General features: G+C 46.8%; 1 protein-coding gene across 3 annotated transcripts; it reads right to left on the minus strand.

Annotated features, from left to right (window-relative positions):
• Nucleotides 1-776: 776 nt before the first annotated feature.
• On the minus strand, nucleotides 777-26,165 carry LOC117058351 (protein kinase C and casein kinase substrate in neurons protein 3-like). Of its 3 annotated transcripts, none has more exons than XM_033169480.1 (10): nucleotides 25,892-26,165; nucleotides 16,248-16,315; nucleotides 15,317-15,473; nucleotides 14,721-14,956; nucleotides 13,480-13,641; nucleotides 11,929-12,104; nucleotides 11,151-11,271; nucleotides 10,241-10,347; nucleotides 3,468-3,562; nucleotides 777-2,098 (listed from the first exon to the last, which is right to left on the minus strand). In XM_033169480.1, exons 1-10 carry the CDS (start codon nucleotides 25,929-25,931, stop codon nucleotides 1,983-1,985), a joined length of 1,278 nt encoding a protein of 425 aa, XP_033025371.1. In that variant the 5' UTR covers nucleotides 25,932-26,165; the 3' UTR covers nucleotides 777-1,982. The 3 variants fall into 3 exon arrangements, with proteins under 3 accessions (XP_033025371.1, XP_033025372.1, XP_033025373.1); XM_033169481.1 differs by lacking the exon at nucleotides 25,892-26,165 and adding an exon at nucleotides 24,585-24,709; XM_033169482.1 differs by lacking the exon at nucleotides 25,892-26,165 and adding an exon at nucleotides 19,920-19,950.
• Nucleotides 26,166-27,151: the final 986 nt, after the last annotated feature.

Genomic DNA, 27,151 nt, shown 5'->3' on the forward strand with positions numbered 1-27,151 from the left:
CAGCAGTTCTGCGGCTCATTTGAGGATGGATTTCACCAAGCAGCGTCATTCTCCCGAAAAGTCGAGCAGGTTGTGCATGTTTGAGGAAGGGACATTCAGATTGTGTTTCTCTGACTTGTATTTTATGAGTGGAATTCTTCCTGAAATGGATAACCTTCCTGTTATAATCCCCTGCACAAGAAAACTACACTTTCCGATAGCTATTTATACCGAAATGCACAAGGCAGTCATTTGCTTAAGTTTTACTTGATGTGGGCAGAGCTGAGATGGCAGCTGAATATGGGATACAGCACAGCTTCTGATCTGCCAACCACACATTCTGGAAGTTGGCTTGGATTTTGGCACCAGATTCCAACCGCTCAGAAAACCGGGTTGTTATAAATCAAAATAACAGCATGCACATAGATGACAGTGGGGAAATTAGGTGGTGGAGGGAGAACAACCACACACAAACTGGTTTCTGTGATTTCATCAGGCACTGCCCACCAGAGCCACCCCTACCATGAACCATGGTTCAGGTGGTGGATTGGGAGAGACAGCAAATACCGTAATACGCCTCTCATAATCTGCCTGTCAGGCCCCCCAACCTCCACTATGGCTGTGGCTGGCTCCTGCAACATGGCTGCCACCAATTGTCCCTCCAGGTCATGGCTGCTCTTGCTCACCTGGCAAAGTGGAGTCACCCTCCAGAGCCCCCATCTCATGCCTCCATTTGAAGAAGGGGTCTCCAAGTTACTTTAAACAATATTACGAATGAAAAGGCACAGAGATTGCCACCATGCTTATTTCTTTTATTTTCCAAAACTTCCAGATGAGCTAAAACATATTTTTAAAACATTCACTCTCGTAAGCTCATCATATTTCACGCCCCGCCCCCCTCTCCTTGTTATGCTTCTTTGGGTAGAGTCAGAGATAACTGCTTCTAGTCTGGTTGCTTATTTCATGTCCTCCCCCTAAACAAACAAACAAACAAACAAACAAACAAACAAACAAACAAACAAACAAACAGGAATCTAGGCAGCTGTAGGCAAGGCCAGTGTAGTAACGCTCAGTATAATATACTGTATGGCTGAAGTCACTTCTCCAGAGAGTCCACGTGGGATTTTAAAAATCAGCAACCCTATGTTACGTGGTCCTCTCCCTCTGCCCTTCGTGACTCATTATGTGGCTGTTCCGTTTGATAATCATCTCAAGATCCCCAAAAAGCGTTTCCTCAAGAGACTCTAAGACACCTTTCTTGTTCTGATTTTCAGTCCATCCCAGGATTTCCAAGGGTGTTGTCAAGCCCTTGGGGGCAGTGCTCTCTGGTTCCACCATCCAAAGGAGAGCTCAGAGGCACCTTGATTTCTTTGGCATGTGTGTGTCACTGACGCAAGGACAGGGAGTGGTGGTATCTGCAGCTTGTGTAGGTGTTGTGCACGAGTTGTGCATGGTGTGCCATTCAGACCGGACGTGTGTGTCTGGTTATGGGTGTGTGCTTTGCGCTTGTTTTAAGGAATTTGTTCCCCAGGTTTTATCCCAGGTGGTTTCCATATCCTTACCTGTTGGCAGGGCTACCCCACCCACCCAAAGTCAAATGCTGTCCTCCCCTGAATTGATTATTCAAATGGAGCATCAATGGCTTATTTGCATAATAATATAGCTAACTAGAGGGAGGGGCAGGAAGCTGTGTAGACCTCAGAAGCCGCAGCCCAGCCCACTCAAAGTTCCATGCAGCCCCACCTACCAGCCCACCCGGCTTCTGAGATTTCACAAGCATCACTCACGTGTCTTTTCAGGGCATCTGTATGGACTGAAAGTTTTGCATCCATGTGGACTGGAAGTTGTATGATTATTAAAAATAAAGCAGTCTCTAAGGAAGCTGAATTTTGCACCACTCTGGGCTGGCAACATGGTGCGATCTCAGAAGTGCAGATTAAACATAGCCCTAATATTGGTGTATGGGTGCATGATTCCCCCCCGCCACCCCCTAACCCATCGAGTTAGCCCTGTATGGGCTCCACATAGTTGGCGGGGTAGAGCCCCACACGTCCGCTGTCGGTCACCCCCTTGCACCAGCCCTGTTCGTCCTCATCTTCCAGTTTGGTAAGCAGCTCTCCTGAAACAGGAAAGAAAGAGACAGAGGCAACCTCAGAAATTATTACAGATACTGGAAAGGGGGGAGAGCCACAATAGTGGGCAGAGTCAACAAGCGAGGTCCAAGGCTGAGCTGTCAGCAGCAACCACCATGGGTGGCAGGCAATGTTTTGGGACATGATGCTATGGCTTCTGGTCGGTCATGGCTTGTTAATGGCCAAGGGTGGCTGGCTGATGTTTTCTCAATGGGAGCTAATGGGTAAGAAATATCCAGAGATCTCTCTTGAGGGAAGGGGGGATGCTCCCACTCCAGGGAGGCTCTGAAGCAAGGTGTATGTGCGCGCTTATGCGTGTGTGTTTCTGAAGCAGCAAAACCGGCAGCTTTGGGACAAAGGAGGGCTCCTCCAGATGACCTATTTTGTAAGCATTTGTTCTGATTTGTCTGCACAAAGATTACACAGAGGTTAGACTGCTTCCGGTCTTCACTGAACATTTTGTCTCAAATTTGTTTACGAGGCAGCTATATGACAATAAACATTCATCCTGATTTGCTTGAGGGATATTTACACGCCATCTCATGACTCATTTGTTTATTACACATTTTTCAGTATGTTTCCCAATCACTTTCCTAACAGGAAGCGGAAAGTGGATTCATTCCCTCATGGAGACAATGCTTTAAATGCACAAGGCTAACGTTCTGGCATGCACTTGAATCCCTCCCACATAAATGGTGATGGTCTGGAGGCACCCAAGGCTGAGAGCTTTCCCAGGCTACCTGGAAGCACCTAGGAGTGCAAAGGTGCCCCTTTCCCTCTCTCTCTAGAAATCTGATGCAGGGTATGTGATCTGCTTTGGTGGCAGGAATGTGTATGCTTCTTGCCTTCACTTATGCTCAAATTGTATATCTGCAAATAAAGCAAATATTACAAAAGCACTATCAATCTCCAGGGCTCACTTCCCTCAGAGAAAGCCAAACCCAGGTGAGTGCCACCCCTGGAACTTCTCACTGTGTGGGAAAGTGAGGAGCATGTACAGATATCGATGAGAAGGGTAGGTAGAGGGAGACACACAGACTCCGCAGGTTTTGCCCTTGGGTCCAGACCGCCATCAAAAGTCAGGACACGATTATACCCATTTCCTCTTCGTACTAAGCCATAGCTCAAAAGCTGAGCTGCTCCTTTGCATGTCCTAGGTTCAATCCCCAGCATCTCGTAGGACTGGGAAAGACTCCCTCTGTGAAACTCTGGAAAAGCAGCATCCAGCCGTTGTAGACAATATTGAGCTAGATGGAACAATGGTCTGACTCGATATAAGGCAGCTCCCTATGTTCCTGTAAGGCTGCCTTTGAAGGATGAAATGAGGCAGAGAAGTTGGGAGAAGACAACACTCACCTGCCTTGAAGCTCAGCTCATCTGCCTCTTGGCCGGTATAGTCGTACACAGCACGGACCCGCTGTCCCGACACTGGCGCGGGTGCTGGCTTTGCACTGTGGGAAGGGGTGAGAGTGTGAGTGAAACTATAGGCAAGCCCCTATTTTACATTTATATCCTCGAAGGAGGAGAGGGCAGGACATGGGGCTCTTTGGCATCTTCTCTGTGGTGGCCCCTAGGTTGTGGAATGGCCTTACCTCTGAGGTGTGTCCAGGGCCGGTGCTAGAGTTTTTTGCGCCCTAGGCGAGATCACCTTCTGGCACACCCACACCCCGCCAATCCCTAGCACCGGCCCTGCGGAGAAGCCCGATTTCAGGCTGCTCCGCCCTCCCCCGCCACTCTGCCGCTGGCGGAGCGGCACTGGGCAGAGGCGGGGGGCAGGCTGGCCAGCACCCCCTCCATTTTGGCACCCTAGGCAACTGCCTAGTTCGCCTAAATGGACACGCCAGCCCTGGGTGTGTCGTATGCCATCACTGCATGCTTTTCAATGATTGGACAAGGAGACACATCTCTTTCCCCATACCTAAGGCTGAGTTGATGTCTGCCCTCCTCCTGTGTTGCCGCTGCACTGATGTTTTGTTATAGTGACTTTGGCTGTTTTTGTGTTTTGTTTTGTTTTAATTTGCCTATTGTGTTTATTTAAATTGTGATGTTTTTGAAGGGCTGGCTCTAAGTAGAATCAACGGGTCAATCTTGACATTTTGTTTGATCTTCCTGGAGACATCCCTTGAATCTGTGCAGCAGCAGAAATCACCCTAGATTTGTAACTTCAAAAAATCCCAGGAGAGAGAAAAATGCATGATTTGGTGATCCTGTGCCTTAGAACTGTTAACTGGTTTTTTTGGGGGGGGGGATGCTGATTTGGGGGTAATTGTTCTGATGACATTTGTACAGCAGGAGTTCTGGATGTCTAAGGTTTGCTAGAAATGGAAGTTTGCAAGTGACTGAAACTGTTCAGATTCTGTGGGTGTATATTTAGGGGAAGGCAAGAAATAATGTTTGATGACTGATGGTGAATGTCTTAAGTGAATATATCTCTTTCTCTAATGCAACTCTTACATCATTAGTCAGAACTCCAATCTGTTTGCTTAACCAGTGATACTCATCACCTTTGGAATTTGCCAAGACAAATTTCTATGGTAAACAGTTGGGATTGACAAAGCACCTTTGTCTGCTTAGGGCTTGGAGTGTTGGACTAGGATCAGGACTGAACGACACCAGCAATGAAGGATTCTAACTGCTATAAGCAGTGCTTTTTTTCTTTTCTTCAGGGGGTACTCAAGGGTACGCAGTCCTGGCACCTATTTTTTGTTGTTGTTAAAAAGTGTGGCACTTACTGTAACAACTTCATGGTGAACACCGGCACCTATTTTTCTTGGGAAAGAAAGCACTGGCTATAAGGACTGAAGACTGTATTCCTGGATCTGATCTAAGGGGAAGAATTGCTTCTGTGGAGGGACCACGCTTTATCATGAGCAAGAGACACTCAGAAACACCACTGACATCAGCAAGGAGATGCTGTTCTTAACTACATTATAAGAACCGTAACATTAAGAACTTGTGCTTGAGTTTGCTTTCTTTCCTCTGTCATATTCCATTTTAAGAAAAAAAAAAAGAGTGCCGCTGGATCAGGCCAAGGGCCTATCTAGTCCAGCATCCTGTTTTCACAGAGGCCAAGAAGATAGCAGTAGGAAACCCACAAGTAGGAGCTGAGCACAAGGAAACTCTCCTCTTCTGCGGTTTCCAGAAACTGATGCTCAGAAGCATTACTGTCTCTGACTGTGGAGGTAGAGCACAGAGATAGCCTTCCTGTCCATGAATTTCTCTAATCCGCTTTTAAAGCCACATCCAAGTTGGCGGCTGCCACTGCCCCCTGTGGGAGTGAGTTGCATAGTTTGTCTATGTGCTGTGTGAAGAAGCCCTTTCTTTTATTTGTTTATTTATTTGAATCTTCCAACATTCAGCTTAATTGGATGTCTATGAGTTCTTGTGTTACAGAGAGGGAGATTAACTTTCTCCACGCCATGCTTAATTTTATAAACGTCTATCATGTCATTTCTTAATCACCTTCTCTCTAAACTAAAAAAAAGTCCCAAATGCTGTAACCTTTCCTCCACTCCCATAGCCATTTTGCTTGCCCTCTTCTGAACCTTTTTAATATCATTTTCCATGTGTTTGATGTCTGATTAGATTGTAAGCCTGAGGTCAGGGACTGTTTTGACACTTCTTTTTTGCCATTCTGGGAGACTTTTTTTTGGCTAAAGATAAATGCCATGTTTAAATACGGGGTTCAAATCCCCACTCAGTCATGCAGGTCACCGAGTGACCTTGGGCCAATCATTGTCTCTCAGGCTAACCTACCTCACAGGGCCGTTGTAACAATAAAATGTGGAAAGGAAGATCGGTGTATGGTACCTTGAGTTGTGGGAATAAATTTAGCAATGGATAGATAAATAATGAGAAAGTAGATGAAATCTGAAGGAAGTGTGATGCTAACGTTGCGTCGAAATTGAAGTCTGAGTGGGTTCTGAGAAAGAAAACAGTTTTGAAGATAGATTCTTCTTTCTCTTACCAGTTCTTGTATCTTGGCAGCATCACTGGCATGGTTAAATGAAGAGATTTGACTTCTGATTTGTGACATCATTACAGGGAGCTATTCACTTGACATTCACTTCAGCATCGTCACCAACCCTTCTTCCTCGCCGCCGTCTCCATAACACCCACCCACACAATTGTCAACAGTTACACGATCCCTTGCGGAGTTGCATTTCTAGTGTATCTTAAACATCCAAAACCCTGACTGCAGAAAGTCAACAGAACAATTTCCCGCAAATCAGTAAACAGTTCCCAAAAGGCAATAAACAGCCACAAACAGATAAGCCTCCCTCTCAAAGGATGCATTTGGCTGCCTGGCTCTTTCTCCTGGGGTTTCCTGAAGCTCCCTCTTGCTGCTTCAGAGCATATCCCCAGGGAAGATTAAAGAAACCTTCCAGTCATCTTGTATCTCTATGGCAAGCTATGGCCTTTCCTGCCTTTCACTAGGCTGAGATTGCTGCCCTGGTATTTGGGGGAAATACCATACCCTCCAAGTGTCCCGATTTTCCAGGGACAGTCCCCAGGAATTACCAAAGCCATCCTGGCTTCTGATTTGATCCCGGAATGTCCCTATTTCCCCTGCCAGTGCTGCCACCACCAGCTTAGGAAGGAGGATGATCGGTGACGGTGGCAGCAAGGGAACATTGTGTTGCCTCTCCATGCTGCTGCTGGTCTCCTCCTTTGGGCAGCTCATAGCAGCTGGATGAGAGCAGGCAAGAAGGAGGGGCTTCTGCCACCAAGGTCCAGCCCTGTGTGACGCGTTGGCTCTGAGGGGCAGGCAGAGGGCAGGGCTGCCCAGGGCAGGAAGAAAGTAGTAGAGCAGAGCTCAAGGAGTCTTGATTAAAAAAAAAAAAACACTTGATGCATTTCTCCACCTGTGCATTTGTAACTGAATGCAAATATTGCAAACTGCTTTAAGCCCCACAAAACTACAAAGAAAGCAAAATATGGGTGAGAGATGTGGCCCTGGAACTTCTCACTGTTTGGAAAAGTGGGCCAAGTGAAATAGTTTTGTTGTTGTTTAGTTGTTAAGTTGTGTCCGACTCTTTGTGACCCATGGACCAGAGCACGCCAGCCACTCCTGTCTTCCACTGCCTCCCGCAGTTTGGTCAGACTCATGTTGGTAGCTTCGAGAACACTGTCCAACCATCTTGTCGTCTGTCGGCCCCTTCTCCTTGTGCCCTCCATCCCAACACCAGGGTCTTTTCCAGGGAGTCTTCTCTTCTCGTGAGGTGGCCAAAGTACTGGAGCCTCAGCTTCAGGATCTGTCCTTCCAGTGAACACTCAGGCCTGATTTCCTTAAGAACAGATAGGTTTTATCTTCTAGCAGTCCATGGGACTCTCAAGAGTCTCCTCAAGCACCATAATTCAAAAGCATCAATTATTCGACGATCAGTCTTCTTTATGGTCCAGCTCTCACTTCCATACATTACTACTGGGAAAACCATAGCTTTAACTATATGGACCTTTGTCGGCAAGGTGATGTCTCTGCTTTTTAAGATGCTGCCTAGGTTTGTCATTGCTTTCCTCCCAAGAAGCAGGCGTCTTTTAATTTCGTGACTGCTGTCACCATCTGCAGTGATCATGGAACCAAAAAAAGGAAAATCTCTCACTGCCCCCATTTCTTCCCCTTCTGTTTGCCAGGAGGTGATGGGACCAGTGGCCATGATCTTAGTTTTTTTGATGTTGAGCTTCAGACCATATTTTGTGCTCTCCTCTTTCACCCGCATTAAAAGGCTCTTTAATTCCTCCTCACTTTCTGCCATGTGAAATGTTTAATAGCAACTAGAGGAGGACAGATCAGCCTATTTCTTCTCAAAATTTGGAGAAGAACTGAAGACACTTGATCAATTTGATCTGATCCACATATAAGTTTGGGGGAGAGAAATTAAGTTGGTGCACTTTAAAATTCAAATAATAATAATAATAACAATAATGGTGATGATTATTTATTTATATGCTGCCTGTCTGACTGGGTTGCCCCAGCTACTCTGGGCGGCTTCCAACAAATTATAAAGCCACAGTAAAACATCAAACAGTATAATAATAATAATAATAATAATAATAATTTATCCTCCATCCCTAAAATCAATGCTACAATTTGATAATACATTATCAATGCCAAGCATCACTTCTCCCTCTAGTGATGGTCCAGGGTACGGCAAGCTAATATAACAGTTGCTGGTAGCTTCTATACACAATGCTTTAAATAGAGCACTTTTGAGTCTCTCTCAGGACCAAACAGCACGTGACACAAGAGATCATGATCAAATTCTCTCCTGAATGTTTACGTTTTTACTTCCAGAAGCTCCAAGTTTGATTGGGATGGTAGTGCTGGGCAGAAGTTTCACCCAGTGCCATTTTCCTAACTCACCCCCTTAAAGCTACTAGTCCCTAAGGAGCAAAAAAGCCATGCTTGTATTTTTCTCCAGAGGGGCTAACAACAGTTTTTTTTTTGGGGGGGTGGCACTATTTAGATTAAAGTAATGGAATAAAAGGAAAATGCTAAACGTCTCGGGGAAACCCACAAGCAGGTCCTGAGCACAACAGCACTTGGGCACCTTAGCGACTGGTATTCAGCGGCAGAATGCAGCCATCATGGCTAGGAGCCCTTGACAGCCTCATCTTCCATGAATTGGTCTTAATCCCTTTTAAAGCCAGCCGGGTTGGTGGCCATCACTGCATTTTGTGGAAGTGAACTCCCATAGTTTTAACTATGCATTGTGTGCAGAAGGAGTGCTTCCTCTTGTTTGCCCTGAATCTCCAACGCTCAGCTTCATTGGATGATTCCTGGTGCTAGAATTGTAAGGAAGAATTCCCACCCCCCGTCTGTCTACTTTCTCCACACCTTGAATCGTTTTATACATATCTGTCGTGTTTCCCTCACTTGCTCTCTTTTTGTCTGAACTAAAGAGCCCCGGATGCTGTAATCTTTCCTCACTCACGGAAGGAATGTGATCATTTTGGCAGCCCTCTTCTGCTTTGGTCTCCTGGTTATTTGTGCCAACAGGAGAGTGATGTTAACATGGAACAGCACATGGAAGAGAGCTGGTTTTTCGTTTTTGTTTTTTAAAAAACAAATGTCTTCCATCTGACCTCAGTTTACTTTCTCGTATCAGATCAATTTAAGCTTCGTGCATCCAAAAAAATAAATAAAAATGCCTTCTGCATGGACAAATTATGAGATGCTGTAAAGGACCAGCCATCCAAGCGTGTTTCAGGGCCAGGCAGACAAGTGTGCCCTGCAGCCAAAGGAATCCTGGTCTTCCAAGAAACCCTTTGTCAACAGCCACTAACTTTGAGGCATTGTGCATACTCCTGTTTACTCTGTTTCCAGCGGTTTGGAAAGTGGCGTACACATGATGACATTAGTCACAACCCATATTTGTCCTGCCATTTCTGATGAAATGCTGTGCTTTGAGGTCTTTCCCTCCAAACCAACTTTGTTCGGAATTGAGAAAAAGAGCAGCCTAGCTGCATTTTAAGCTGGTAACATACACATATGCAGCCAAAGAAAGACTAAGTCTGTACTAGGACTCATTCAGTCCCAGGACTTGTTTCCAGTGCCCATTACAGTGTTACACCACTGTGTATAATATCCCTCTTTATGGATTAATATCCCTCCCTATGACTCACCAAGTCGTGGATGGATACCAGGCGGCCCCTCAGAATTTGCTGGACTAGAGCTCCCACCATCCCTGACTGTAGGCTGTGCTAGCTGGGGTTGATGGGAGTTGGAGCCAAACAACATTAAGGTGGAGCTGCTGTGTCTGGTTGTTTCTAGAGGGACTATCCCTACAGTCCGTAAAGCCATGCTTTAGTAAAGTTGTATTAAACCAGGGGTACTAAAGCACACATACAAAATGCCCCCCAAATTCACTGCCTGTGAATAGGGTGAATTGCATGGATGGACACACACCATATATTTAAAGCACATTTTGGGCACATTCCCACCACTGCAAAGAATCCTGGGAACTGCTCTTTACCCCTCACAGAGCTTCCTACCACCCTTGATGAACTATAGTTCCCAGGGTGCTCTGCGGCAGGGGAATGTGCTTTGAATGTACGGTGTATACTCAGCCTCAGTTTCCAGCTGCTTCCTCCCATACTTCTTGTGATTGGGAGCGGGGATGACTCACCTGCTCTGGGAGGGGGTGATGCTGCGGAGTGTGGCTTTCTCTGGTTCTTTGGCTTTCTGGACTTTCTGGACTTTCACCTGTGGCCGCTCCTGGTCAGGGCTCCACCCCTGAATGGCAGGCGATGAAGGGAGGGAAGAGAAAAGCGTTAGAAAGCTTCATTTGCTGAGAGCTGAACTCAAGTGGTAGAGACCATTAGCTAAGCTGTACAAAAACCTGCAGAAAGTTGGGGGGGGGCATTTTGCCGTAGTTAACCTTGAAACAGAGGTGAACCATAGAGCTCATATTTTCTTTTTAAAGCTAGATTCTGAGGTAAGGACTTACAATCTGAGCCTTAAATCTGTCCTGTTTTTAATTCTTCCTCAGTTTCCCACTTCCCCCCTTATCCCAGTGTGGACACTGCTTTATAGTACAGACCCTGTAGTCGTAAGAAGTAAGAATGGGATGTTAAATACTGTATAAACAATCACATAGCCCACCTTCCCCTCCCAATTCAAGGAGTTTTGTTAATCTGTCAAAAGAGGGACAAAACCTGAAGCGAAATACAGGTTGGTGGTTGCTGCTAATAAGTCTGAGATGCCTCCCTGGCCACAGGCTGAATTGTTGTCATGTTGAATGTTCAAAGACATTCTAACTGCTCACAAGTAAACTGTCAGCCAAAGGGGCCTGAGGACAAAAAAAGAGCTTTTTGTTCTGTGCGGAAAGGAGCACCCAGAGAACTGAAGAAGGCTAAATTTAGAATCAGGCAAGAAGCAGAACAAGTTTTTCTAGAGACTGTTATGGGCTTGAACTTGCATCAGATATAATCTGGGGCAGTTTCTCCCTGTGCCTAAAAGCTGCCTAGAGATGGAAGTGCCTCTGAGAATATGCAGAGCGCCCTTAGCTCACCATTAAGGAAGGGAGAGGTCCCCACCTCGAACTGTGGCCAGTTCATAGGCATCCCCGGTCCGTATCGATTACGCCACCATTTCAGGTCGTCCTGGTCATTTATGTCCTCAATGGCTTGGTGCAAATCAGTATAAACAGCTTGGATGCTAAAGGAAAGGAGGAAAATCATCAGGAAGGGGTGTCAGGTGGCATACAACTCTCCCCCCAAAACACACACACACACAACATCCCATCTACAAAGCTTTCTTCACTCTGCCTTCCTACTTAGCGTGATGCATGACACTGGGAGAAGTCTTCTGATTTGGGGAACACAAACCACCATAAGATCTAGTCTGAAATGCAAGATTTCCTTGGAAATGAGCACTCTGAATTGGAAATATACCTCCGGATACCACTCTAACGGTCAAAGGTGCCTCTGCAATCCCTGCCCCCTCCCCAACCAGGAAAAGTTGCTTCTGGTGATATTAGGAGCATGAACATTTTAAAAGCTCTGCTGCATCAGGCCCAGAATCTTGTTTCAATGGATCCCATCAGAAATGACTCTCAGGTGACCGTTCTGTATGCTGCTTTGAAAAGTGTCACTTAGGCCTCAGTTAACCCTCCCCCAGGCGTGCCAACTCTAGGGGGCTAAAGGCACCTCAGCCCCCTCAATATTTGTTTTAAGGGGGCCAGAGGGCCCTGATCTTGAGGTGGCCCTTCGTGTTGGCTCCTCCTGAGTGCCCAGCCTCCATTGTCACACATGTGCTGCACGTCAGGGGCCCTCAACCTTGGGGGCAAGCTGGTGCCTCTGCCCCCTCCCACACCTGGGGTCAGCAGTGACATCAAGGCGTCGATGTAGGGCGAGGAAGGCTCCCTTGAGGAAGGCGATGCGTCTCTGCTCCTGCGCCTGTCCCTGCTCAAAAACAGACTCCATTTCCTCCATGTAGCGTGGGCTGCAGCGATCGAGCTCTTGCAGGGCCTTCTCATAGCGCTCGCGCACCTGTTGTAAGGGGTCAAGGGTCAAAAAGAGGCATGTGCCCAAAACGGAGCATGGAAGCAGAAAATACATGCTAAAGGCCTGTCCTTCAAAGACAAATGCCCATCTAATGCAACATCTGCTTCTCACAGAAGCCAGTATAGGATGCCCCACAAGCTGGGTGTAACACACTCCCCACTTGGGCATACCAGCAACTGGGACTCAGAGTCCCACACTGCCTCCAACAGTAGAGCATAGCTTTTGTGGTTAGTAGTATACAGACATAGATAATCACCATGCTCAAGGAAAACAGTGAGGCAAAAAGTTGGTGGACTTTCATCAGAGCTAATGGAGGGGCCTGGCAGGCCCATCTCTCCTTCTGCTATAGCCTAGTGTACTGGCTCTTCGCATCCCTTCCCAAATAATCTCTCTTTGGCTCACGGCAGTCCCGTGCAAGGTCACACATTTTTTAAAGGCACTACTCATGTCAATAAAAAGCATCATCTAAGGAAAACACAACACAAAAGCATCACATTCCTGTGGGTGTTGACACACTGGCTTCTATGCGCTTTTCTTTTTGAAAAATGCACGTACACAGTAGTATCATAAGGAAATAAGGTTGCCAACTTCTTCCTTTTTTACCAGCTTCTGTGCATCTTACAGCAGCTTGTTCTGCAGATATTAGCACGCGATAATCTCCATACACTGAAAAACTTTCGCCTAATGGTTTATGCAGAGTTATGGTTTCTTCTATCAAAGGCACAAGAACAGGGTAGGCTGATCCCCCCCCCCCGGTCAAATGGCAATCCTATGAGATAATAAGATGGCTAGACCCAGGGAGCTAGGAGCTGCTAGGACTAACAGGTGGATACAACACTGGGGGGGCAACGCAGCAACCATGGGTGCCAGTGTGCCAACAAGCACCTCTTATGGCACCCACAAACAGGTCTCAGTAAATAGCCCCTCAAAAATTCACAATGCATGACAGAACATGTGCTCTTCCTGCTCAGTTCCTGTTTGCACTGACCAATCCTACGTTGAACACATAAAGATGCCCCCATTTCATTAGATGTCAGGACTGGACAGTCACCTTCCTTTCTGTTCTGAACAGAGGAGAGGGGCAAAGAGAAGGCATGCCTGTAACATTTTGTGGTCCCGTCTCTCTTTCTGTTCTTTTAGATATGCCGGCCATTTTGTGCTATGCCACGGCAGCCATTTTGTGACTGACGCCCACAAACTCTCCAAACGTACCCACTAGCTCAGAAAGACTGATGACTCTGCTTATAACCAAGCCCCAGGCAACGTATCAGCAAGTGTGTCTAGTGTGCCTGGCAGTTCCAGTGACCCATATTTATTAGCCTTTGGACCCATAAAGAAAGAAAGTGGGGAAGAATCCCACCTTGTTGGCCTCTTGGCTGCAACGCTGGTGTTCCTCCCGCAAGGCCCGCTGTCGTTCTGGGGGCACCTCAGAGCCCGGTGCAGCCTTGACTGCATTCTCCCGTACGGCTGCATTGTGTTCTTTGCGACAGGCCTTGTGGTATAAAGACTTGGTCTTCTCGACCTGGATGGGCCGGTCAAGGGTAGGCAGGAAAGGGGGAAGGAAAATAATAGTGAGTGGACTGTCAAAGTGTGTCGAGATACACCAGCATTCCCCAAGCTGGGACTCTCTCCTGATGTCGTTGGACTACAAGTCTCATCAGTCCTTACCAACAACTTGTGGAAGGCACTGGGTTGGGGAAGGCCAGGACACCCCATTCCTTCCCTAGAAAGCCCAGGTGCCTTGGTTCCCAATCCCCCTATACCTGTACCCTAGGTTCTCAAAATATGGGCTGGGCACCCCAGGTAGGGGATAGGACCCAAATATGCCCCAAACTCTCCATGTAAGCAGGTGGTGCTAACCTCTCATCTTCTATATTTGGTACTCCTGGGCCAGCCTTAACCCTTTTGGGCCTCTTCTCCTTTCTGGGGAACCCAGAATCCCCAGCTCCTTTTCCTGAGCTCCTTCACCCCATTAGGATCCTCTTTTTCTCCTCTTTTTCTGTGTCACAGAGCAAGCCAGCCAGTAAATCACACAGTTAACTCTTTATTATCAAAACACTCTCTTCACAGACTTGGCTGAGAGTCAGGCCTAATGAGCAAAGCAGCTCATTCCCTGTAGGTATTACTCCATGAAAACAGTTGCCAAGACAAAAGCTGTCTATGTCTCCTCCTCCCCAGCACAAAGCAATCAGAGACTGCATCTGCATGCAGCCAATTTCTCTTCCACCCTCTTCATGCCTCTTCTGGTTCTGAGAGACCAGTAGGGAAGGGAGCTGGTCACAGAGGGAGGGGGGGACACATTGGCTTCTTCAGCAGCCTTCACTCATCTCTGCCTTTTGGTCACCCTTCTCCTACTCGCCAACTTCAGCTTCTGCCTCTGATTCTGGAATTCTCTCTGCCAGAGACTCTCTCAGCTCACTAAGTCCTGTTGCCTCTTCAGCTTCCAGCACCTCCTCTTCCCCCTCAGACCACTCATTATCGTCCCACCACCACTCCCCGGGCTATGAGCCTTCTTCTCTTGGTGGTTCCCCAACTGGTTCCTCTCACCATTCCTCTGCGCCCAACCAGTCCATGACATCCAGGGGGCCAAGTCTCCCCTACCTTCTTGAGCTTCTTGGTCCAGGGTTTCTGTGCCCGCTGGAAGCCACTTTCCAGCTCACAGGCCTCTTTGAAGCCCCCAAAAAGCTTGCGGTGATAGGAGTCGTGTTGCCAGCCCCGGATGCGCCCAGCATCCTCGGAGACCAGGGCCCTTTGCATCTCCATGTGCAAGCGGCTCAGCCGCTCCGAAGCTCCCAGGAAGGCTTGCCAGGCCCGGAGCAAGGAGCCATACACTGGACCTGCAGGGAGGGACAGGTGATGCCCAGATGTCATAGTTTGCCCATGAGGATAGCCAGCCCACAAAAGCAACAGATCCCCATTAATCCTGAGCATCTAAAAATCATGCAACTGTCCTGTTTCTTTTGGGAGTGCAAGTAGAACCATAGAATTGTAGGATTGGAAGGGATCCTGAGGGTCATCTGGTGTAAGAATCTCTAGTGCAGTGCAGGAACCTCAGCTAGAAATTTGGTGTGGTTTGCATTAATTATTGTTTCCCAAAACAGTACACAAAGAAAAACGCAGATGTCCTATGAAAGCTACACTGCTTTGAATTTTGCAACACAGTTCTCTTAAATAATGTGTAATGCCTAACAACTCACTTGCATCCACAAGGGGGCGCCACTTGCGAGTCCACTCCTCCATCTGCAAGGCATAGCTGCGCTCAATCTTTGCCCGGTCCTGGAAGCAGGCCACAATCTGGTCGCAGACGCGATAGCCATCATCCAACCGCTTTACTGTGCTGTGATAGTGATTGGGCTGCAGGAGAGCAGAGAGGAGAGAGACGGATAGGGAGGGAACAATCACAGCATGAATGGGGTATGGTGCATCCTCAAACGTAGGCATTTATCAGAGTCACAAGGACTTCTGCACCTAAGGACTTGGGGAAGGGCCATGATTCAGTGTCAAGAGCATCCGCTTTCAATGCCAAAAATCCGATGTTCAATCCCAGCAGCATGTAGGACTGGGAAAAGCTCTTGCTTGAGCTCCTAAAGAACTGCTGCCAGTCAATGTATCAGTGTAGACAATACTGAATTGTTGTTGTTGTTGTTTATTAAATTTGTAGACCGCCCTATACCTGTAGATCTCAGGGCAGTTCGGAACATAAAATTACAATATAAAAAACACAAAATACATACTAACATAAAAACAAAGACAACCCAATAATCCCCAGGTGGACCATTGGCTTGGCACTGGATAAGGCAGCTTCTTACTTTCCTAATTTAGCTAACCAAACCTTATCTCTTGTCCTTTAAAAAAAAAGTGAGCCTTAATTCTGCTCTAGACCACTTGACTAGGAATAGAGACAGTGGCCCACCCAATCCAAGGTAGAGCTGGTTTCACGTAACAGAAAATCATTGGGCCAGGCAAGTATACATAAATGAAACCAATGAATGAGCACCCATACAATCTTGACTCTGCTGACAATCCAAATGAACCTCTTTGAGAAATCTGCCTCCATCATGCCCATGAGATCTCCTTCCTCTCCCTCTCCCAACTATGTGACACTGGCCCCTGTTTTCATCCACTCACCATCCAGAAGCTGCTAGTTGTAGGCTCATCAGCAGCCACCTCGCTGTATATCACAGACATGGTGTCACCTGTAGAGGAAACAGGTGTCGTAGGTGCACAGTCAAAAGCATCAAATAAGTAAAATCATATGGATGAAACCCACTTCCTGGCTTCTGTCTCTTTGTCACATTTGAGTGTGACCAAGAACAGCAATCAGGGTGGGACACGCTCAGTTCTCAGTATCTGTCAGGGAATTTTATGGAACAGGCTGCAGCTAAGACATAGGCTGTGTACATACACACCATACATTTAAAGCGCATTCCCCCAAGAATCCTGGGAACTGAGTTGGTTAAGGGTGCTGAGAACTGTAGCACTGTGAGGTGTAAACTACAGTTCCCAGGATCCTTGGGGTGGGTGTGCTTTAAATGTATGGTGTGTATGCAGCCATAGCTGGGGAAGATCCTTAGACCATGGATCCCAACATGGACAATGATCAGGGATGATGGGAGTTGTAGTCCCATAAACATCTGCTGGGGCCACAGGTTCCCCACTCTTTACCTCGGGCAATGATGCACCTCAGGACTTGTAGCCAGAGTGTGGCCAGTGGGGTGCAGTACCTCACTTGAAGAGGGTTCTGTGAATCATATTTATGGGTCTGGACAATTTTTATTCCAAGAGAAGTCAGTTTTTATTCACCCTATTGCTTCAAGCTGTGCAGTATTAGTATCTATAATAGAAGAGCATAGCACATGCGCTGCCTGCAGCAGGTCCCAGGTTCAATCTCCAGGTAAAAAGAACAGGTGGCAGAAAAAGGCCACTAGCTGTGATCCTGGGAAGCCAGTGGCCTGACTCAGTATAAGGCAGCTCTGTGTGATGTGTTAAAAACACAATTAAATCTGCAGCAGCAGATGGTGCCACCACCTCCACCCTGCCAGTGGTAATAGTCCAAATTCCACCCACATGACCTGCCCACCTATGATTCCCTGTCCTGACTCAGGATGTGTTATTCCAGAAGATCGCAACCATCCTTTCCAAGCTTTTGTCATTGTGGGTGGAGATTCCCTTTAGCTATCATGACCGTGCTCATGGCATGGGATATGGGATCCTTTAAAGAAATTGCTATTAAGGAAAGCACAGCGTTCATTGTAGAGGATTTGGGATGTAAACATTGCCCTCCCCCTTCTTTTTTTGCAGCTTAGCTGATGCTAATAATTTGACGGTGTTAAGAAGCAGGCAGACTCTACAGCTTGGCATGGGGATTGTAGAAGTTCACGTTGCTCAGGAAGGAATTACTGATTGATTTTCCATTCATGTCTTTGAGGCCCCTCCAAGAAATGTGGCAGCCCCACCTAGCGGGGAAGGGTGGCTACAGCCTTGCCTTAAATAAGCACGGCTGATTTGGTTTCTTCCAAAACCGAACTACCGGTACTTCTAATCCAAGCAATGAAAATCACATACATGGCCACAACTAAAAAACAACAACTCAGTCTTCTGTAACCGCTTTTCAGCATCATCCCTCTGCAAGAATTTGCCCGTTAAATATTTTAGCATCCTAATTCCAGTATTTGTGTATAGGCATAACAGAGCATCTCCAGTTTCTGCCTTTCTGAGCAGTGTTGAGTTGCTGAATTAGCATGTATCAAATAGGAAATTAACAATGCAGTGAACTGACAGCTTAAGTCATGGCCAGCACACTGCCGTCTTCCCACTTTGTTGCTCACAGGGCAGATGAGCCTACAGCAAAGCACAGGGCTGCCGGCTGACCTTTTAGGTTGTGTGCACACAATATGTTACTCAAGAATCACAATATTTTATTCTAGAATCAGTGGGAAACAAGTACCTGTTTTTTTTTCTACACAGTAAATGCACAGTCAAGATCTATTGTGGGTTTTTTTTGTTTTGGTCCTGAAAAGTAGCACTTCTTGAGGAACCGGCTTCATTCTGAAAACAAACGCTCACTGCAGCTTGATTCTGCATTGCCCTGCAGTGTGTCCATATGAAATAGATGTAAGTGGTCCTGGCAATGAGACCCAATGATGTTGTGGGTGGAATTATACAGAGATTGCATCTACCACATCCTTCGTCATTCGCCTGGGGCATGTGCAGGGAGGAAAAGGCATGGGTAACCTAATCAAGAAAAGGAATTTCAAATGTGGGTCAAGCAAGCAGACTCACCCTTGTAGACAACAAGTTCTAGAATCAATCTAGACAGAAAACAGCATGTTGAGGATGAGCATGCATGATTCAAGATAGGTTTTTTTTTTTTAAGACATTTTCTTGCTTCAGATGGGTTACTGTGTATGCAGCCTTAATGGGCAAATCTGCACCTATACATACATAAATATACACTTATACATATAGAGCATGTTCAAATCTGATGCAAATTAGTGTAATTTGCCTGTGCCCAGAGTCTTTTAAGTGCCATCGATTGGGGGGCGGGGGGAGAGGAAACAGACCTTCTTGACTTATTGGTAGAGGGGAGGAAGCTGTTTGCACAGAAAGCTCCTGTGGGCTCTCTTGAGCTGTTTGAACACGGTGGCAGTGTGCACAGGGACCTTACTCAAATTTGCATCAAATTTGCACATGCTAATGTAGAAGGGCAGATTCGCTGGTGGGTGGGTGGCCAACAGCCTTGTGCTTTGCTGCATGCACAGCTGCCCGGTAAGCAACAAAGTGGGAAGGGGCAGCAGATCTACAGGTTGAGTGTGAGGGGAGCTCAGCACAAAAAGCCCCTAACTGCACCATTTTGGGCAATTTAAAGGGAAAACCAAGGATCTTCATTTTCCCTCTGTAAAATGAGAGGCAAAATGCTAGCTGAGAAGTAGCAGCTAACCTTGCTGCTAAAATTCCCATTTCCCTAGATCCCAAAGGACACTGTTGGGTTTTGTGTGTGTGGCTTTGCTTGGCTGCCTGTTGTGTGTCCCTCCCTCTACACACACACACACACACACACACACACACACACACACACAGTTCCCAAATAGCCTGCCAAGGGATTTTGGAATGCATCCCTTGAAGAAGAAGAGGCGGGGAGGACTGACTCGCTGACGGCACTTTTGTCTTTAACTGCAAATGGAAAAGCAATTTCAAAGGAGGGGGGGTGTAGGATGGAGAGGCTGCAGATGGTTGAGGGGGGGACGGATGGACATGTGTTTGCAGTTAGCTGGGACCGCAGGCAGGAGAATAAATGGCAGATTGCAGAGGAAGGCAGCCCGGGCGCCACATTGTTTGAGGCATAGATTTGTAAGGGAGAGGTGGCCTCAGAGGAGCAAATCCATGAGGTGCTACGTTTAGAGAACTGCACCCTCCCTCAAAAAGTTTGAAAGTGATCTTGCCTGCCCTCCAATCACAAACATTGGCTTTTAATATTGAGGCTTATCACAAATACTAATCAGGGGTGCAAGACCTGGCAAAACTTAGGAGCTGCTGAGATTTTCCTAGGAGACAGGTGCGAGTACTGAAACCTGCTCTCTGACTCAAGGCACCATCTCATTTTTTTACACTAGACACAACAAGGTGTGTCACACAATGACAGAGGGTAGCTCTGGAGCAATGTTCTGCTAAATTCTTTGTGCCCTCCACTGTGGCCTTTAGTTGCTTTGAAGAAGAAAATGAGTACAGCCCATCTCTAAAACAAACATGGGAACTTAAGCCCATGGCAAGCATCGCCCTGCCTAAAAACCAAGCAGGTACCTGTCACATGGGACATCAGCTGACCTCTGTGTGGGGCTCTGAGGAGCTGGACAGGGAACTTGCTGGACTTCTGGCCCTCCACTCTTGGCTCACTCGGGTTCCTTGGCCGCAGTGGGGCAGGCCTCTCAGGGTGCACAAGTGGGATAGGTGTATGAGGCCATCAGTTGACAGCAAGGGAGGCCCAGTGATGAGGGAAGGATGAGGATTCCAACTCAGATGCTCCCCAGCAGGGTTGGGCTAACAGTAGCAGGGTGGGTTGGTGGGTGGTTTGTTCACATGAGTTGTTGGGAGAAGGGGTGGGCCAAAAGAGCTGGTAGGCCCATTCAAGAACCAAGCAATAGGTCTGTGCTATGCTCTTCTTGACTTGTTCAGTTGTACCTTGGGTTCAAAATTGGGACCCAGTGCTTGTAAAGTGTGAGTTGCTCCACCCAGCTAAAGCTCCTCTTGCAGCACTCCTAGTATCTATGATCCTGAGGTTGGCACTGCAGAGAGGCTTGTGCCCCAAGATGTGTCTGATTCCTGTGCTGCTGTAGCTGAGTGGTTTAAATAATTGCTCTGTGGCAACTGCAGCATTGGTTTCAGCCAGAAGGCTCTTTTGCCCCCAATGTGACTTAAAAAAAAGAGGTATGCAAAAGTTGAGAGAGGCTATCATAGGCTGCCCCCTTCCCCCTCAGTCCAAGTGCAGCTGAACCTCTTGTCTCCTGCTTCCCAGTCCCCTGCACTGTGCAAAGGGCTTAAGAGCCCTGCTGGATTGGACCACAGGCAGATCTCCCTCCCACAAGCAGGCCACGAGCGCAGCAGCCCTCTCCTGATGTTGTTCTCCAGCAACTGGCATTCATTTAGAGACACACTGACTGTATATTCATTCAGAGGCACATGCTCTGCCTCCATAGTCATAGGCAGTAATGCTTCTGAATCCCAGTTGCTGGAAACGACAGGAGGAGGGGAGAGGGCTCTTGTGGTTGGGTCCTGTTTGATGTTTTCCCACAGGCATCTGGGTGGCCACTGTGAGAACAGGATGCTGGACTAGATGGGCCAGTTGCCTGATCCCACAGGCTCTAATGTTCTTGTGGCCATTATGTCTAGTAGCCATTAATAGTCTTATCCTCCATGAGCTTCTCTAATTGCTTTAAAGCCAAAGGTGGTCATCGCCAAATCTTGTAATAACAAATCCATCGGTCCAGCTTTGCACCATGTGTGAAGAAATCCTTCGTTTTGTCTCTCCTGAATTTCCCACCAGTCACTGGATGATCCTGCGTTATAGTATTACAAAAGAAAAACTTATACATAGTTTTATAACTCCCTAATGTCTACCATGCTCCTCTTTACTTGCCTATTTTGTAAACTAAAGAAGAGCAAACGTCGTCACCCCTCCTCACAGGGGAGTTTTTCTGGCCTCTTTGTGACGCTTTCCCAACTGCTCAATATCCTTTTCAATGGGCAGCAGTCAGAACGGTGGGCACTTCTGGACTGCTGCAATTTTCAAGCGGGATTTCAATCACATACTGGGAAATTCAGATTGCATAATTATAGTTGACTGGTGGGAAGCCTTGTGCAACAAACATGCTTCCCCGGCCCCACACAAAGGGTGGGATGACGCTTGCTTCGACAAGACGTTATCTAGCTTCCCTGTAAACAAATCTGAGTGAATTCTCAACAAAGAGGTTGTTGTGGTGGAAGCACCCAGTATTTACCGGTAGGTGTGGCTGTTCTATAGACTTGTATAGAGGCATTACGATATAGGCAGTTTTCAATCCCTTTTTAATTATTGCCCCGCATGGAAGTTGCCTTTTTCACAGCTGCCTACTGCACCTTGGTACAAGGTGTTTCCAGATTATCTGTTTACTGGACATTCATCCTAACTTTGGGTATTTATTGAACATTCATTCTGATTGGTTTGGAGGGAGCTGGTGTCAAGCAACTGTTGTCCCTCCAATTCTCAATAAATTTTCTCATCACTTTCCATATTGCAAAAAGTCCAATGTTCTTGGGAAGCAGGTTTGTTGCACGAGGTCCCCCAACTAAGTTGTTGTTGTTACACAACAACAGTATGGGACTAACTCCTACCGAAAAAAACCAGTGACAATCTGGAAGCGCCCAAAAAAATTTCATTGAATTATTCTCTATGACCCTAAGAAACTTGTCCTGATCCATGACTTCCAACTCTGATCCCAGCAGTGTATATGTGGATTCCCAGCCCCCAGCCCAGTGCACATCACTTTATACTTACTTACACTGAACTGCACATGCCACTGAATTTCCCATTCATCCATTTTAGAGACACCCTTTCTGTTTTTACCACCCTAAATGATTGAGTGTTGTCAGCAGGTGCAGTCTTCCCCCATCAATGCATTTCCATGCCAAGAAAGTCTGCATCTGTTGAACTGCTACCATGCTGCAATGCAGCTGTTCAAGGTGCAGGAATCCTACCATGGGTGGAATTGGCATACTTGTAAGTACTAGACACTACAGGATATTCTCCATTTTAAGCACAACAGCTCTGAAGAATCCTTTATCTTCAGAGTTTTGTCTTGCTGAACCTATTCCTACCTCAGGCCCCCTTATCGAGCTGGTGGGAGGGCAAGTGTGTGTGTGGGGGGGGGAAATAAACTTCCTCCGTCCTCCCTTCCCCATGGCCTCTAATACACTAAACTTTTCTTCCCCTCCCAGCAGTGGGATCCAGCTCTGCGATTTCATTTCATCTTGGCTCCAGCTGGTTTTTCCACATGCCAAAAAGAAAGCCCAGGAAAAATATAGAGGAGGATAGGAGGAAGGCCCAGCTGGAGTTGGCGGGAGCAGGCCTGAGGAGGACGGCTTGGGGTATGTTGTAAGGAAACAGGCCCTCCTCCGCTGGCTTCACTGGCTTGTGTTTCCATCCAAGAAAGAGAAGAATGGGAAAGAAAGACGAAAAATGGGCAAAATTGCCAGATTGTGACTGTCTCATTCGTTCCCCACAGGAGAGTGGGGGGTGGGCAGGCAGTCTACAGGGGCCGCCATATCAGTACAGGCCAGGTTTCCTAAATCAGTGTCTGCCCACCCATTTTTCCTCAGATTGTTCCGAACGCCTCAATGATCAAATTGGGGGATAGCTGGCATCCCAACAGGGACGACCGAACGGTCCAGGATGCTTTTCATGTGCCTGATCCAGTCCAGCTCAAGTTAGTCACGGCTAACTCGTTCCATTGGTTTTGATGGGCCTGAGTCACATAACTAATGTTCAGTTGTTCCCCTTGCAACCCCCCCGCCCCCCCAAATTTAACAGCTTTCCAAATACAGTGGTACCTCTGGTTACGTACTTACTTCGTTCCGGAGGTCTGTTCTTAACCTGACACTGTTCTTAACCTGAAGCACCACTTTAGCTAATGGGACCTCCCGCTGCTGCTGCATCACCAGAGCACAATTTCTGTTCTTATCCTGAAGCAAAGTTCTTAACCTGAAGCGTTATTTCTGGGTTAGTAGAGTATGTAACCTGAAGCATATGTAACCTGAAGCGTATGTAACCTGAAGCGTATGTAACCCGAGGTACCACTGTAGCTGCCTTCCAGGCACCTGCTACATCTCAAAAGTTCTCCACAGCCACTGTCCCCGCCCCCCAAAAAACAAGCATCCAGCTCCTCCAATGTTATAATCTCTGTGTTGTGAACCACCCTGTGATCTTTGGATAAAGGGCAGTATAGAGATTTAATAACTAGTAAATAAATAAATAAGCCCACACTCAGCCAAGCTGCATAGAGCTATTAAACAATGACCAACACTCCACAGATTTGAGTTTCTCCAAACCACTACAAACATTTTATAGCTGTCTTCTTGAAAATTACACATTTTGTGCAAAAAGTCCAAGACACCTTTTTAGTTCTTTTTTTTGTACCTTACATGGTCCTTGAGAACCCCAGAGATTATCTCTCGTTGCGCCCTCACTCTTGGCCCCACCAGGACCTCCCTCCACAAATGGATCCAACGCATTATCCAGGCCTCATTTATATCCCCAAATGTCAACTTTCGCAAAATGACCGAGGTGTATGTGTGTGTTAATGAAATCCACAAGCCTCACCCTGCTACCAGAACTATGGCTCATAGTATCACAAGCGTCAGACCCCACCCACGCAATATCCGCCACAAGCATCTATGCTGTGCTATCTCTCGGCCTAACCTATCTCACGGGGTGCTGTGAGGATGAAATGGGGAGGGGAGAGAACCATGTGTCCGAGCTCCCTGGAAGAAAGGGCTGGAGAGAAAATGTTCAATAAACACAATGTAATAAATGCTGTAATCCTACAGCTGCCCATTGGGTCTGCAGATACTCACTCTTTATATCCTCTTCCAACGAGGTCTACTGTTCCCCCCCCCAAAAAAAACCAATTTGTTCTCTCCTGCAAAACAGGCCTGTTTTTGACAGACTGGGAACAATTCCTAGGGAGCTGACTGCATACGTATCTTAGGGATGTATATGAAGCCTCATGGCACCCTCACCTATGGCGTTCCCATAACTCCTCCACTCCTCTCCCGCTTGGAATAATCTCTAGAACACCCGCTGCCTTTCCTTGCAGTTCTGCTCACCCTATGGCATCTGTCAACTTAATTTTTATGTCCCCTCCCCTCTTTATTTTTCCTCCCCAAACACCCACGGAGCAATCCTGCTTCCTATTGGGAATAAAGGGAACTTACCCTGGGGAGGGGCCCCCATCCCGCCTCTCTCCCTGTCCACTCTCTCTGTCCCAGTGCAACAGATGGTGTCCACGCAGCTCGGCAGCGAGTGGGATGGTGGAGGGGAGAGAAGAGGAGAGTGAATTGGGGAGTGTGCCAGGGGAGGACTTAGCTGTGCCACTCTCCCCTCTGTTGCTGTCTCTCTCACATTCCCTTGCTTACTAGTTCTCCATCCGTGCCTGCCACACTCACTAATTCATAGCACCTCCCTCTAGCTAACACTGTCCGTCTCAGCCACCACATCTTACTGTTTATTCATCCATCTCCAAACACTATTTTTCCCTACTAATATCTAACCTAATCTCCATTCTTCTTCCTTCCTTTTGATCTATCCATCCACCCATTTCATTATCATCCCCGTGCCTCAGTTCTGCGTGTGCTTACTCAGAAGTAAGTGCAGCCGAGTTCAATGGGACTGTACCACCAAATAAGTACAAGCAAAATACCCTTGTGGTGCCTTACAGACTAACCAATTTAATTGCGGCTTATGCCGCAATAATAAATGTCAGTCTTCAAAGTGCCACGAGGCTCTTTTTTGTTTCAGCTGCAGCAGGGCTCACACAGCTACTGCTCTGGGACTTGTCTCAAAAAAGTATGCATGATCCAGCAGAGATACACGTCCACAATTGCTCCAGATTCACTAGCGTGTGCCACGTTCTCCGAGCTCCACGTGAAAATATGATTAAAATAATAAACAATTGTATAATGCCTGTTAACTCTTTATCCAAGCAGTGCTTTAATCCTGCATAAGGTTTGCCATTCCTTTCTTTCAAACAATTAGGGGATCTTCCTAAGTATCAGTTACAGCTGCTGTACTTTTCAAAACCAAATTTATTCTTTTTCTCATAGTATATTATGGCTGCACGGACAAATGCTTGTGCTCATGGTAGATTTGAGGTCCAAGCAAGCTTGCCTCCTTTACCTCATTAATCCTAACAAAAAAATGCCATGAGACTGATTTGTGACTATTCCTATTTTTCCCAGTGACAAAAACGGACACTGAGAACTAGTGCCTTGTTGACAAGGAAGGATTTGAACCCAGTGCACTATCTAGCAGCCTGCACCGGTTCTCTCCACATAGCACACATATCATTTTACGCTCATTCACTCCTCCCAGATTCCCCTCAGCCTTTCTCCCACTTTCTTCTCTCCATCAAGTTTAATTCCCTGTTTGCCCATTTCGCACTCAGTTCTTTCTTTCTCTTGCATCCATCCCACCTCAGTGGCTGCTCCCTTGCCATTTGCACACACCAGTTTGATTAACTCACCCTTTCCCCCTTTCTCCTTCTCTCCTGCTTTTTCTTTCATGCCGCCGCCTCCAGTCCGCAAGAACCCAAATCTGGAAAAGGGGGTCGTTGCTGGTGGAAGATGGATTTAGGCCTGGAAAAATTCCTGGCTGGGGAATGTCAAAACTTCAGAGGGGAAGAGGGGGAGAACTTCTGAGGCACATGTTCGGGTTAACCCTTTGCTGCTAAGCCATCGCTTCTAACTCAAACTATCCTCGCAGTCCCACAGCATTGGGGGCGCTGCTGAAGGTAAGCTCATAAAGCAGTCTTCCCCGCACAGCAGTGTCCTGGGCAGGCATAAAGTTGTTTCCTACGTGCCGTCCCAGCACATTCCTGGCCACTCCACGCCCCGACAGCTGCCACAGCTGCACCCCTGGGTCCTTTCCAAAACCTAAGGGGAGAGTGGCTTTTCTAATCCAGGAGGACAACATAACATACATATGGGCAGCAGATTCTAAATGTTTTACTAAGGTGGTGGTTGTGGGGGGATGTTTCTCATCAACAGACCTTTGCCAAAGGATCTCAGAAGAGCTTCGCACATGCTACTTTTCCAGGAAGCAAATGAATCAAAAGTTCTATGGCCCCAAATACTGTAAGGCAGGGAAAAACCTACAAATTCTACAACTAGGAATGGCAGGCGGATTTTTTTAGGTTTGCTGAATTCACAAAATGCAAACAATCCTTCAAAATCTGCACTTCTCCAAATTTTGCAATGTAGTTCTCCAGTCATTTGCACAAAAATGTATATACCTGGGTATAGCATGCATATAAATACACACATTAGTGAAAATAATGTGCAAAAGCACATTATCTGAGGGGAAACTGCTGTGCAAAAGTGTGTATATTAGAGGAAACTTGCATATAAACGTGTATATTAAGATAAACTTGTACTAACATGCTGATGAATTTCCCATAGGACATTTAACCCAGAAAAAAATCGCAGAGAGTTGTGGAAATGTAGAGAACTGAATTTAAGATTGGAAAAATGAGAAACTGAGAGAAACCAAAATGGGCATGTTCACCCATCCAAGTCACTGATTGGTGCAGTGGGAATAAATTAAGGCAGTAAGTAAAATTAGCAAAAAATATTTTCTTTGCAAATATAATTCCGGTTGTAGTATCTGACGTGTGTGTGTGCATGTGCGTGTTGGACTTCAGAATGTTTGCTCTCTCTGTGTGTGTGTGGGGGGGGTACACTCAGGGCTTTTGGGTGGAAGTCCAGTGCCCCATTCAGCAGAACGA

This window comes from Lacerta agilis, chromosome 14 (genome assembly GCF_009819535.1).
Source record: "Lacerta agilis isolate rLacAgi1 chromosome 14, rLacAgi1.pri, whole genome shotgun sequence".
NCBI classification, from domain to species: domain Eukaryota; kingdom Metazoa; phylum Chordata; class Lepidosauria; order Squamata; family Lacertidae; genus Lacerta; species Lacerta agilis.

What these genes read in the sequence shown, in the direction of transcription:
- LOC117058351 (XM_033169480.1), bottom strand. Translation starts at nt 25,931, where the DNA reads ATGAAAGAAAAAGCAGGAGAGAAGGAGAAAGGGGGAAAGG. An exon ending in GATGTCACTGCTGACCCCAG is followed by an intron (nt 11,272 to 11,928) that starts GTGTGGGAGGGG and finishes CCTTTCCTTTAG; the next exon opens with CATCCAAGCTGTTTATACTG. An exon ending in ATCACCCCCTCCCAGAGCAG is followed by an intron (nt 3,563 to 10,240) that starts GTGAGTCATCCC and finishes CCCTTCCCACAG; the next exon opens with TGCAAAGCCAGCACCCGCGC.